Raw genomic sequence first — 12,421 nt, 5'->3', positions numbered from 1 at the left:
CAAATTCACTCATAAGGCATTGGTTTACCCAAAATTATAGCAGAAGACATTTGTCCAAAGTGTCACAGTATGGGACTGAACCAGAGACCACCTGGTTGCAAAGTGAGCTTCTTAACCACACAGTCAGTGTTAATAGTCACACCATTGTTGGTAACAAGCTAAGTAACAGGTGTAAATGATCATCATCATCATCATTTAACGTCTGTTGTCCATGCTGGCATGGGTCGGACGGTTGCTGGTAAACTGAGTGGCTGCACCAGACTCCAGTCTGATTTGGCATGGTTTCTATGGCTGGATGCCCTGCTTAACCCCAACCACTCTGAGAGGGCAATGAGTGCTTTTATATGCCACTGGCACAAGGGCCAGTATCTGCCACGGCTATGATTTCATATGGCTTGATGAGTCTTCCTTCTCAAGCACAGCAGATTGCCAAAGGTCTCAGTCATCTGAGGCCCAACACTCAAGAAAACTGTGTAACACACACATATACATCGTTAAATGAAAATCCAAATGAATTATTGAAATTGATTGTGATTTCAGAATATCCAGAATGTGGAGCAGACCTTTTCACTTGTGACAACCATCGATGCATCCTTAATTCATGGGTTTGTGATGGAGATAACGATTGCCGTGATAATTCAGATGAAAAAGAATCCGTTTGCTGTGAGTGTCCCATCATTTTTTTCTTTGTTTTTGCTTTCTTTCTTCAGAGATTCATCATCATCATTTAACGTCCGTTTTCCGTGCTAGCATGGGTTGGACGGTTCGACCGGGGTCTGGTAAACCATGGAGGCTGCACCAGGCTCTAGTCTGATTTGGCAGTGCTTCTACAGCTGGATGCCCTTCCTAACGCCAACCACTCCGTGAGTGTAGTGGGTGTTTTTTACGTGCCACCAGCACAGGGGCCAGAGCAAGCTGGCAAACGGCCATGATCGATTGGTGCTTTTATGTGTCACTGACACGGACACCAGTCAGGCGGCACTGGCATCTGCCATGTTTGGACGGTGCTTTTTACGTGTCACCAGCACAGGTGTCTTAACTACAATTTCCATTTGATTTTTATTTTGATGTTGACGTACTTGACTCAATAGGTTTTGCCTCAATAGATTCTAGAGACAAAATAATGGTGGAACATGAGATTGTCTTTTATATTCTATTATCTTCTAGTTTTACTCGTTGCAGTTATTGGACTGTGGCCATGCTGGGGTATTACAGGGACACAAATGAACTAACACCAATTGTCAAGTCATGATGAGGAAAACAACAATGCACACACAAGTGCACACACGCACACACACATGCACACACACACACATATGCACACACACACACATATGCACACACACACTCATATACAACAGGCTTCCACACAGTTTCCGTCTACTGAACTCATTGGTCAGCTCTGGTTGTATAATATATGCATATATGTGTGAGAGGGATTGTATATATCTTTTACTTGTTCCAGTCACTAGACTACGGCCATGCTGGGGCACTGCTTTGAAGAAATTTGGTTGAAAATTTCTTTTTTTTATCTGTTACGCCTGGTGCTAATTCTATCATTCTCTTTTGCCAAACTGCTAAGTTATGGGGTGCAAGTACACCAACACCAGTTGTCAAGAGGTGGTGGGAGGGATACACACACACACATATAAAGGGCTTCTTTCAGTTTCTGTCAACCAAATCCAGTCGCAAGGCTTTGGCCAGCCCAGGGCTAAAGTAGAAGACACTAGTCCAAAGAGCATTCCTGTAGGGCTGAACCCAGAACCATGTGCTTAGGAAGCAAATTTCTTACTACACACACTCCTGCACCTATATATTTATATATTTTTGATGTCTCTCAAAGTTTCTTACGACCTAAACAGTAAACAGTTCTCTCAGGTAAGAACAAAGCTTCTAAGATGGATGGTAAAATTTGAAGGATTGCTTTGGTACAATGGTAGAACATCTTTCATATTTACAGAAGAAGTGGATCAAGTCCCATGGCTGTCCTTCAACTTTTTCCCAATCGAAAGGGATTTTGAACTCAGTATTTATTCTCTGTAAGTGGCAAACAGGCAGAAACGTTAGCATGCCGGGTGAAATACTTGGCAGTATTTCATCTGTCCTTATTTTCTGAGTTCAAATTTCGCCGAGGTTGGCTTTGCTTTTAATCCTTTTGGGGTCGATAAATTAAGCACCAGTTATGCACAGGGGTCGATGTAATCGACTTAATCCGATTGTCTGTCCTTGTTTGTCCTCTCTTGTATTTCATCTGTCTTTACGTTCTGAGTTCAAATCCGCTGAAGTCAACTTCACCTTTCATCCTTTTGAGGTCAATAAATTAAGTACCAGTTGTGTACTGGGGTTGATCTAATCGACTAGCCCCCACTCCCTCAAAAGTTCAGGCCTTGTTCATACAGTAGAAATGAATATTTGCTCTTTGTTATAGCTTTATCTACTTCAAGTTCCACCATTAAAACTATACATATATGTGTGTGTGTATGAGTATATATATATATATATATATATATATATATATATGGGAGGTCTGATGAAAAAGTATGATGACTGGTGCTATAAAAAGAAAACTACCACACCTACCATTCGGTATCTAATCTCCTTAAAGTGGTCCCCTTATGCAGCATGGTTTCCAGATAGCAAGCAGCCACCTCATTGCATTCTCTTGCATTTTCTCAACACTTTGAAATCATTTTCCTTTCAACTGGAATTTGGAAAGATTCTTGGCTGTAATAACCTTCAAGCCATGTCTCTCTCCCCTGACACACATATTTTCCCTGCCACACTCCACACACTTCACTTCCCAGTTCTGCTATAAATAACGGAAGTGAGAGAGAACATCTTAACTTACTGTGCATCCTTTTGGAGTCGATAAATTAAGTACCAGTTATGCACTGGGGTCGATGTAATCAACTTAATCCATTTGTCTGTCCTTGTTTGTCCTCTCTGCATTTAGCCCCTTGTGGGTAATAAAAGAAATAGGTATTTCATCTGTCTTTACGTTCTGAGTTCAAATTCCGCCATGGTCAACTTTGCCTTTCATCCTTTTGGGATCAATAAATAAGTACCAGTTGTGTGCTGGGGTCGATCTAATCGACTGGCCCCCACTCCCCAAAAATTTCAGGCTTTGTGCCTGCAGTAGAAAAGAATATTTGCTCTCTGTTATAGCTTTATCTACTTCAAGTTCAGCCATTAAAAACTATACATACATGTGTGTGTGTATGAGTGTATATATATATATATATATATATATATATATATATATATATATATATATATATATATATATTTATATTTCTATAATATGTAATTTTCTAGATGGTGTAATTTAATTGTTCATTTTGAATTGATAAAAGGTGGTTTTTTCCTAGTTTTTTTATATATATATTATATTTTGTGAAATTTGACTTAGTATTTCTAAATTGAATTTTTCCCTGTGAGTTAGGAATTATATTCCCTCAAATAATTATATATATATATATATATATATATATATATATATATATATGGGAGGTCTGATGTAAAAGTATGATGACTGGTGCTATAAAAAGAAAACTACAACACCTACCAATTCGGTATCTAATCTCCTTCAAAGTGGTTCTCTTCAAAGTGGTCCCCTTTAAAGTAGTCCCCTTCAAAGTGGTCCCCTTCAAAGTGGTCCCCTTATGCAGCATGGTTTCCAGATAGCAAGCAGCCACCTCATTGCATTCTCTTGCATTTTCTCAACACCTTGAAATCATTTTCCTTTCAACTGGAATTTGAGTTTTGTAATTTGGAAAGATTCTTGGCTGTAATAACCTTCAAGCCATGTCTCTCTCCCCTGACACACATATTTTCCCTGCCACACTCCACACACTTCACTTCCCAGTTCTGCTATAAATAACGGAAGTGAGAGAGAACATCTTAACTTCCTGTGCATGTGAGACAGAATTCAAGCTCAGTCTGTGCCGTATGATATCATTCTGCATGCTCCATTACCATAGCAACAGCCCTGTATATTTTTTATCAAACCTCAAATATATATATATATAATATGAGGGAATATTATTCCAAACTTACAGGGAAAAATTCAATTTAGAAATACTGAATCAAATTTCACAAAATATAATATATATATGAATTAGAAAAAAACACCTTTTATTAATTCAATAAAGAAAAATTAAATTTTACCATCTAGAAAATTACATATTATAGAAAGATTAAATATAAGATAAAACATATATGTAATTTTCTAGATGGTATAATTTAATTTTTCATTATTGAATTGATAAAAGGTGTTTTTTCTAATTTTTATAAACATATATATATATATATATATATATATATATACTAGCAGCATAGCCCGGCGTTGCCCGGGTATGTAAGAGCCCCTAGTAGGCAACGACTAATCCCAATCTAGTCCTTTCCTCTAGGGAACGAAGGCGCATGTGTAGGTTGCAATGTCTTCTCTTCACTCGAATACTTCTGTGTATACGATGTTCCTAGCTGTCCCTTTGGGCGAAAACATGAAAACATCATTGCACCTCCCAACGCGTGAACAGCCCACGTAGAGTTGACCGTGGACAAAGCACTGTTTGCCCAACTGTAACCCAGCGACTTATAGCGTTTGGCCTTGGGATTTATTGATGGACATTGCGAAGCAGAGTTTAACAGGAAACTGAGAACGCCTGAAGTGGATTGGTAGGTCAGCGCCTGATGGTTGAAGATGCATGCGTGGAATGAAGACGTCCTCTCCCTTCCCACAACCGGTAAGTATTGTGGCCGTTATTAAATGTGGTGGCAAATGTTTCACAATCAGACGTGTGCCGTTGCACTGTTTAGGTGGAACCAAATTCCTGATGAGCATAATGGGCGCACCGACTTTTAACTTCAGGATGTGTGGCGGCAGGCCTGGCAGTTCAAGTGAATTCAGGAATTCAACAGGATAATCGGCAAGCTCGGCGGGGTCTGCTGTCCTATCAATAGATTTGTAGACGTGGACATTACCAGGAATAGCTTCAAGTAGCTGGATATTGATGGAGTTGAGAGTTAAAAAGGTCGAGTTGCGTCCCCTAGACAGTCTGTGGTTTGTGTTTCTGATTCTCGACCCCATGTCGAATTTATCGATTTTTTTCAGAACTGGGGGAACTTTTCAAAATTTTCGCTGCGTTAGTTATGAATTATGACATTGGGCTATGTGTGTGTCAAGTTTCATCAGAATCGGTTGAAAGCCGTGGTCAGGGTGAGGGTACAACCTAACAGACATACAGACACGCAGACAGACAAACTGCCGTTTATATAGAGATATATATATATATCATCATCATCATCGTTTAACGTCCGCTTTCCATGCTAGCATGGGTTGGACGGTTCAACTGGGGTCTGGGAAGCCCGAAGGCTGCACCAGGCCAGTCAGATCTGGCAGTGTTTCTACAGCTGGATGCCCTTCCTAATGCCATCCACTCCGTGAGTGTAGTGGGTGCTTTTTATGTGCCACCAACACAGGTGCCAGACGAGCTGGCGAACAGCCACGCTTGGATGGTGTCTTTTACGTGCCACCGGCACGGAGGCCAGGCGGGGCTGGCACGGCTACGATCGGATGGTGTTTGTTACGTGCCACCAGCACGGAGGCCAGTCGATGCGGTACTGGCTACGGTCACATTCGGAAGGTTTTCTTATGTGCCACCGGCACTGGTACCACAAAACTACAAATTCCATTGATGTGGATCGATTTCGATTTGATTCTTTGATTTTTGATTTTTGATTTTTGATTTTCACTTGCCTCAACAGGTCTTCACAAGTTATGTGTCCCAAGAAGGAAGGTATGCACAGGTGGACTGACTACGTCCCAGGTAGGGGCCATGGGTTATGGCCTCACTTGTCCTGCCGGGTCTTTTCACGCACACCATACTTCCAAAGGTCTCGGTCTCTGGTCATTTCCTCGGTGAGACCTAAAGAGCGAAGGTCGTTCTTCACCACCTCGTCCCAGGTTTTCCTGGGTCTACTTCTTCCACAGGTTCCCTCAACCACTAGGGTGTGACACTTTTTCACACAACTATCTTCATCCATTCTTACTACGTGTCCATACCAGCGTAGACGCCTCTCTTGCACACTACATCTGATGCTTCTTTGGTCCAACTTTTCTCTCAAGGCACTTACACACTGTCGGGTATGAACACTGACATTACCCATCCATCGGAGCATACTGGCTTCATTTCTTGCGAGCTTACACATATCCTCAGCAGTCATGGTCCATGTTTCACTGCCATGTAGCATGGCTGTTCGCACATATGCGTCATACAGTCTGCCTTTTACTCTCAGCGAGAGGCCTTTTGTCACCAGCAGAGGTAAGAGCTCTCTGAACTTTGCCCAGGCTATTCTTACTCTAGCTGTTACACTTTCGGCACACCCACCCCCGCTACTGACTTGATCACCTAGGTAACAGAAACTATCAACTATTTCTAGTTTTTCTCCCTGGAATGTGGCAGAAGATGGTCTCTGTGCACTTTCAGTGTTTATCGCACCAGAGCATCTGCCACATACAAAAACTATATTCCTAGTTAGCCTTCCTTTGACATTGCTGCACCTCTTATGTGTCCATAGCTTACACTTGGTGCATCTTATAGAGTTCCTACCTACACCTTTTCTACAGATCGAGCAGGGCCATCTACCTGAAGGCGTTTGAGATTTGTCTACCTTCCTACTTATTAGGACTTTGGTTTTAGCTAGATTGACTCTAAGGCCCTTCGATTCTAATCCTTGCTTCCATGCCTGAAACTTCTCCTCGAGTTCTGATAGTGATTCAGCAATTAGAGCAAGATCATCAGCATAGAGGAGCTCCCAGGGGCATCCTGTCTTGAATTCCTCCGTTATTGCCTGGAGGACTATGATAAATAGGAGGAGGCTGAGGACTGAGCCTTGGTGGACCCCAACCTCCACCTGGAATTCTTCACTGTACTCGTTGCCAACCCTCACCTTACTAACAGCGTCCTTGTACATGGCATGCACAGCTCTCACTAACCATTCATCTATCCCTAGTTTCTTCATTGACCACCAGATAAGGGAACGGGGGACCCTGTCAAAGGCTTTCTCCAAGTCAACGAAAGCCAGGTACAGAGTTTTATCTTTAGCTAGGTATTTCTCCTGCAGCTGTCTCACCAGAAATATGGCATCAGTGGTGCTTTTCTCTGGCATGAAACCAAACTGCATCTCGTCTAGGTTGACTCTCTCTCTAATCAGTTGGGCTATGACCCTTTCCGTAACCTTCATTACCTGATCCAACAACTTGATACCTCTGTAATTACTTGTATCTAGGGTGTCACCTTTACCTTTGTAGCAGTTGACTATTATGCTACTACACCAGTCATTGGGTATGACTCCTTCGTGTATCACCTGGTTAACTATACGGGTGACTAGGCTATAGCCAACACTGCCAGATATTTTGAGCATCTCAGCAGTAATTCCTGATGGGCCTGGGGCTTTCCCTGTCTTCATGCTTCCAATTGCCTTAACTACCATGGAACTGTCAACTCGGATAGCTGGTCCCTCTATTGGGTCGACATTCGGCAGACTCTCTTTATCCCATTCATTCTCTTTGTTGAGCAACCTTTCATAGTGGCATCTCCAAACCTCTCTCTTTGCATCCTCATTTAGCGCAAGTGAACCATCATCCATGCAAACACACTTCTCTCCTACCACATCACGATTCTCTCTCACACACTGTCTTGCAACACGAAACACCTCAAGTCTTTGGTCCTCACGGCGCAGAACATTGGCAAATTTTTTCTTATATATATATACACACATACACACACAGACATATATAATGTTCTTGATTTTCTTGTGAAAAATTGTAATGTATTTTACCATTACAGTAACACCAGCACCAACTTGTCCACCTGGACAATTCCGGTGTGACAATGGAGAATGCATTAATTACCTGTTGGCCTGTAACAAGAACCCTGACTGCTCGGATCAAACTGATGAACGTCACTGCTGTAAGTATCAACCTCCCTCCCTCCCTCTCTCTTTACTTCTTCTTCTGTCATTATTTTCATATCTACTTCTCTCTCTCTCTCTCTCTCTCTCTCTCTCTCTCTCTTTCTTTCTCTCTCTCTCTCTCTCTCTCTCTCCCCCATATGTTTTCTTCATCCTCTCCTCTCTTGTCTCTACCCACTTGTTTTCCTTTTTACATACCCTACCTAGCAGGAGTTTAGCTGAGAAAAGGGGTGAGGGCCATGGCTCCCCTCGGGCGACCCTTTTATGGAGGCAGCATTCTGCGCTCTGCTTTATAAGCCTGTATTGGTCAGCTGGAGTAGAGGGTGGGGGACAGATTTAAGGGTTGCCCCCGACAGCACACTCTCTACATACATCACTGCTCCCTGTAAACCAAGATGGTACTTGATGACAAATTGAAGTACCAACCAACTTGGTACTTCAATTTGTCAGCAAGCTATTTCACTTCACACATGCAATTAATGTCCTTTAAAACTCGTTTCCTCAATACATCAGTGATGTGTCATCGTCGTCCTTGTTGTCATCATGATCATCATTTAACATCCATATTCCTTGTTGGCATGGGTTGAAGGGTTTGATAGGATCCAAGGGCTCCAAGAACTGCACCAGGCTTCCGTATTGGTTTTTATAGCTGGATGTCTTTCTTGATACCAGCCACTTTACAGCTTGTACTTGATGTGTTTTTCATGTCACTGGATTTAATGAAGTCACCATGTAGCTTGCAAAATTATAAAATAACCAAGCCTTGTATGCCCCTTGGTCTTGCCAGCTCCTGTCAAACCATCCAACCCATGCCAGCATGGAAAACAGAATCAAATGATGATGATGCCAACTACTCTCACCCCCGCCATCCTGACACTCCCCAGTTCTTCACCACCACAAGTCATTCACTCCTCCACTGCATTTGTGAAACTCCCCTCATTCCAGTACCCCATTGGCTACCATGGCTCAGAGAGACCAGGATAGCTGGTCTAAAGCCCAGCTGTTCATATGGCCAGCTACCAGGACCACACCAGGGCAGTTGAACCAGGTACAGGCAGTCAATGGATCCGGATTACCATTCATTATATTATGCCATTCTTAGGACAATGAGCTGAAAAAAACCTAACCATTCTTTCACATGCCATCACTCTAAATTGTATAGAAGTGAAGGAAGACGACATAGTAGAATTCTGACCTGAATATTTGGCCATAATTATTTCAGTATTTTCCACTCAACATTTATCATTCTGTCTCAATAAGGAGAGCACGTTGGCAGAAGTGTTAGCATACCGGACAAAATGCTTAGCGGCATTGCATCTGTCGTTATGTTCTGGGTTCAAATTCAGCTGACATCGTCTTTGCCTTTCATCCTTTCGTGGTTGATAAAATAAGTAGCAGTTGCATACTGGGGTCAATGTAATCGATTTATCCGCTTTCCTGAAATTGCTGGCCTTGTGCCAAAATTCGAAATCCTTCTTATGTCTCCTCACTGCTTTACCATTTATTCTCTTTATATGTCTTTCTTTCGACAGACATCAACGAATGCGAAGATGTGGTTGTCCATCGATGTGAACATACATGCATTGATACCCTGACCAGTTACCACTGTGAATGTAACCCAGGTTATACCCTCATGACTGATAGGAAAGCTTGTCGGGGTCAGTATCAGTCGTCTTTTGAGCCATTCAACCAGATTTTTTTTTGTATTTACTTTATTTTATTATTTTCCTGTGGAATATACTAATGAAGATACATTCACGATTTGCATGTTAATATTTCTAACATTTACGGCTGTCAGCTGGCAGAATCGTTACCACACCTGGCTAAATGCTTAGTGACATTTCACCTGTCTTTACATTCTGTGTTCAAATTCTGCCGAGGTCAACTTTGCCTTTCATCCTTTCAGGGTTGATCACTTAAGCACCAGTTGAGCACTAGGGTCGATTTAACTGACTTACTCCCTCCCATCAAAACTGCTGGCCTTGTGCCAAAATTTGAAATCAATATTTCTCACCTTTAAAGCTGTGAGCTGGCAGAGTTTGTTAGCACATCAGGCAAAATGTTCAGTGGCATTTTGCCTGCCTTTACGTCTTGAGTTCAAATTCCACCAAAGTCGACTTTGCCTTTCATCCTTTTAATGTTGATGAATTAAGTACCAGTTAAACACTGGGGTCAATGTATGAGGAGATGTCGAAAAGTTTCTGGCTTTGGGTAAGAGAAAATATGAGAGAATCAGTTAATTATGATTTCATTCAATACATCCTCCTCTCAGATTCACACTTTTATTGCAGTGGTCTCTCAGTTTTTGCAAGCTTTGTAAAAGAACTTGGAAGGTTGGGCCTCCAGCCAGGCCTTTCGCGAGACCCTTAAAGCCAGGAATTTTTCAGCACCCCCTCATAATTGACTTAATTACCCCCAACTGAAATTACTGACCTGGTACCAAAGTTTGGCACCAATATTTGTATTCTTTAACCTTCGGTTCTTACTTGTTTCAGTGATTGGACTGCAGCCATGCTGGAGCATCACCTTGGAGGGTTTTAGGGGAATAAATTGCCCCAATATTTATTTTTTTTTACAGTCTGTTACTTATGCCATTGATCTCTTTTTGCCAAACTGCTAAGTTGCAGGGATGTAAACAGACCAACTTCAGTTGTCAAGTGCTGATGGAGAACAAACATGCACACACACACACACACACACATTGAGCTTCCACAGTTTCTGCCCCCCAAATTCACTAAGCAGCCACTGGCCAGCCTGGGGCAACAGTAGAACACACTTGACCATAGAGCCACACAGTGGGACTGAACCTGAAGCTTTGTATGATCAATTCATACTTGTTGCAAAGAATTTGATCTTAGCCCTGTATATTTCCAAAGCTTCTCTTTCTTTTCTTTACACACTTTAAAGTGGTTGGCATTAGAAGGGGTCTTCCTGTCACAGAAACCAGGCCAAAACAGACAACAGCTGCTGCTTGGTGCAGCTCTCCTCTGGCCTTGCCAGTTCTTGTAGAATCAACCAACTCTTACCAGCATAGAGAACAAATATTTTAATATTTGTTCTCTATGCTTGTATGCTGGGGTGCAGGGAGTGCAAGCGCAACCCCTAAAATTTTTGCAGGATGCAGATTCAAGATTCGTGCCCCCACTTACTTTTCTCAAGTTTAATAAAAATTGATCTATAAAAAGTAGCTCGAAGTTAGGTTTCTTTACAATGGACAAAGAACAAAAATAAATATAAAATAAACACAATAAGACTTTGTAAAAATTTTGGACCTGGGTTTGCACCCCCTATACAAATTTCGTTCCCGAGCCAGTGAATGTCAGTGATAATGATGTCAATGATGATGATGATGATGATGATGTCAATGGTGATGATGATGACGATGTTGAGCATGATGTCGATGCTGATGATGTGTAAGTTTGGAGTTACATTTAAAAGCATCACAACTGTATGATGCCCATTATTTAAAGTAAGTTTAATGGAATCGTAAACTGAACATGGCCAAAACATTCCTTTGGCTGAGTTGAGTCTAATTAAGAATACAGTCTGTGTCCAGGTGAAGTTCCCCCCTTTGAAAGCACAGAGAGAAATGAATGCTTGTTGTATGTGGCATAAGGTGTGACATGCTGAGTTCAAAACTGTTTACGGACCAGAACTTTGAACAGAGCACATAAAAACAGAGAAACACACCAGCTTTCATTATCATCATCATCATCACCTTCATTATTTAGTGTCCATTGTCCATGCTGGCATTGGACTGGACAGTTTGACAGGATTTGGTAAGCCAGAAAGGTTGCAGCAAGCTCCAGTGTTAGCTTTTGTGAGTTTTCGTGTGGCTACTTGCCCTTCCCAGTGCCAAACACCTTATGGTGTGTACTGAGTGATTTTTGCATGGGTCCAACACTAGTAAGGTCATCCAGTAAGTGGCAAGACATAAAAAGAACAGAAAAGGGAAAAGCCCCATGACTCAACAAGAGGTGGGTAATAGAGAGGAAGACGTGGTGGTGGTTTTATGCCAGGTGCTCAGAACTATCTTTCATGCCAGGTTCTCAGAGGTTTCTTCATGCCAGGTACTCAGAGGTGGTTTTTATGCCAGGTGCTCAGAGGTGTCTTTATGCCAGGTGCTCAGAGGTGTCTTTATGCCAGGTGCTCAGAGGTGCCCTTTATGTTAGGTGCTTAGAGGTGTCTTTTGTGCCAAGTGTTCAGAACTATCTTTTATGCCAGGGGCTCAGAGGTATCTCTTATGCCAGGTGCCTAGAGTTATCTTTTATGCCAGGGGCTCAGAGTTGTCTTTCATGCTAGGTGCTCAATCAGGTAAAGATCCTCACAAAGCAACATGTGGGCTTGCGTTTGGTCCCTTGACTTACCCGTAAAAGAAGCAAAATCTCAATCTAATTACACCTGGATAATGTAATTTCAGATACAATATTCCCCTGTCAAATGAAGG

The 12,421-nt window shown here is 42.0% G+C and overlaps 2 protein-coding genes across 2 annotated transcripts in view; both read left to right on the top strand.

The window, feature by feature from the left end:
* Positions 1-12,421, top strand: part of LOC118764392 (low-density lipoprotein receptor-related protein 2-like) — a 280,304-nt gene that overhangs the window by 180,396 nt on the left and 87,487 nt on the right. The gene's annotated exons all lie outside the window — the stretch shown is intronic.
* LOC115214851 (low-density lipoprotein receptor-related protein 2-like) overlaps positions 1-12,421 on the top strand; it is a 106,439-nt gene that overhangs the window by 38,027 nt on the left and 55,991 nt on the right. The window contains exons 17-19 of the mRNA XM_036505469.1: positions 541-663; positions 7,851-7,973; positions 9,507-9,632. Coding sequence (XP_036361362.1) covers positions 541-663; positions 7,851-7,973; positions 9,507-9,632 — 372 coding nt within the window. The remainder of the gene's footprint in view (positions 1-540; positions 664-7,850; positions 7,974-9,506; positions 9,633-12,421) is intronic.

Source organism: Octopus sinensis, linkage group LG8 (genome assembly GCF_006345805.1).
Source record: "Octopus sinensis linkage group LG8, ASM634580v1, whole genome shotgun sequence".
Lineage (NCBI taxonomy): Eukaryota > Metazoa > Mollusca > Cephalopoda > Octopoda > Octopodidae > Octopus > Octopus sinensis.
This window is presented reverse-complemented; position numbering and strand designations above follow the sequence as displayed.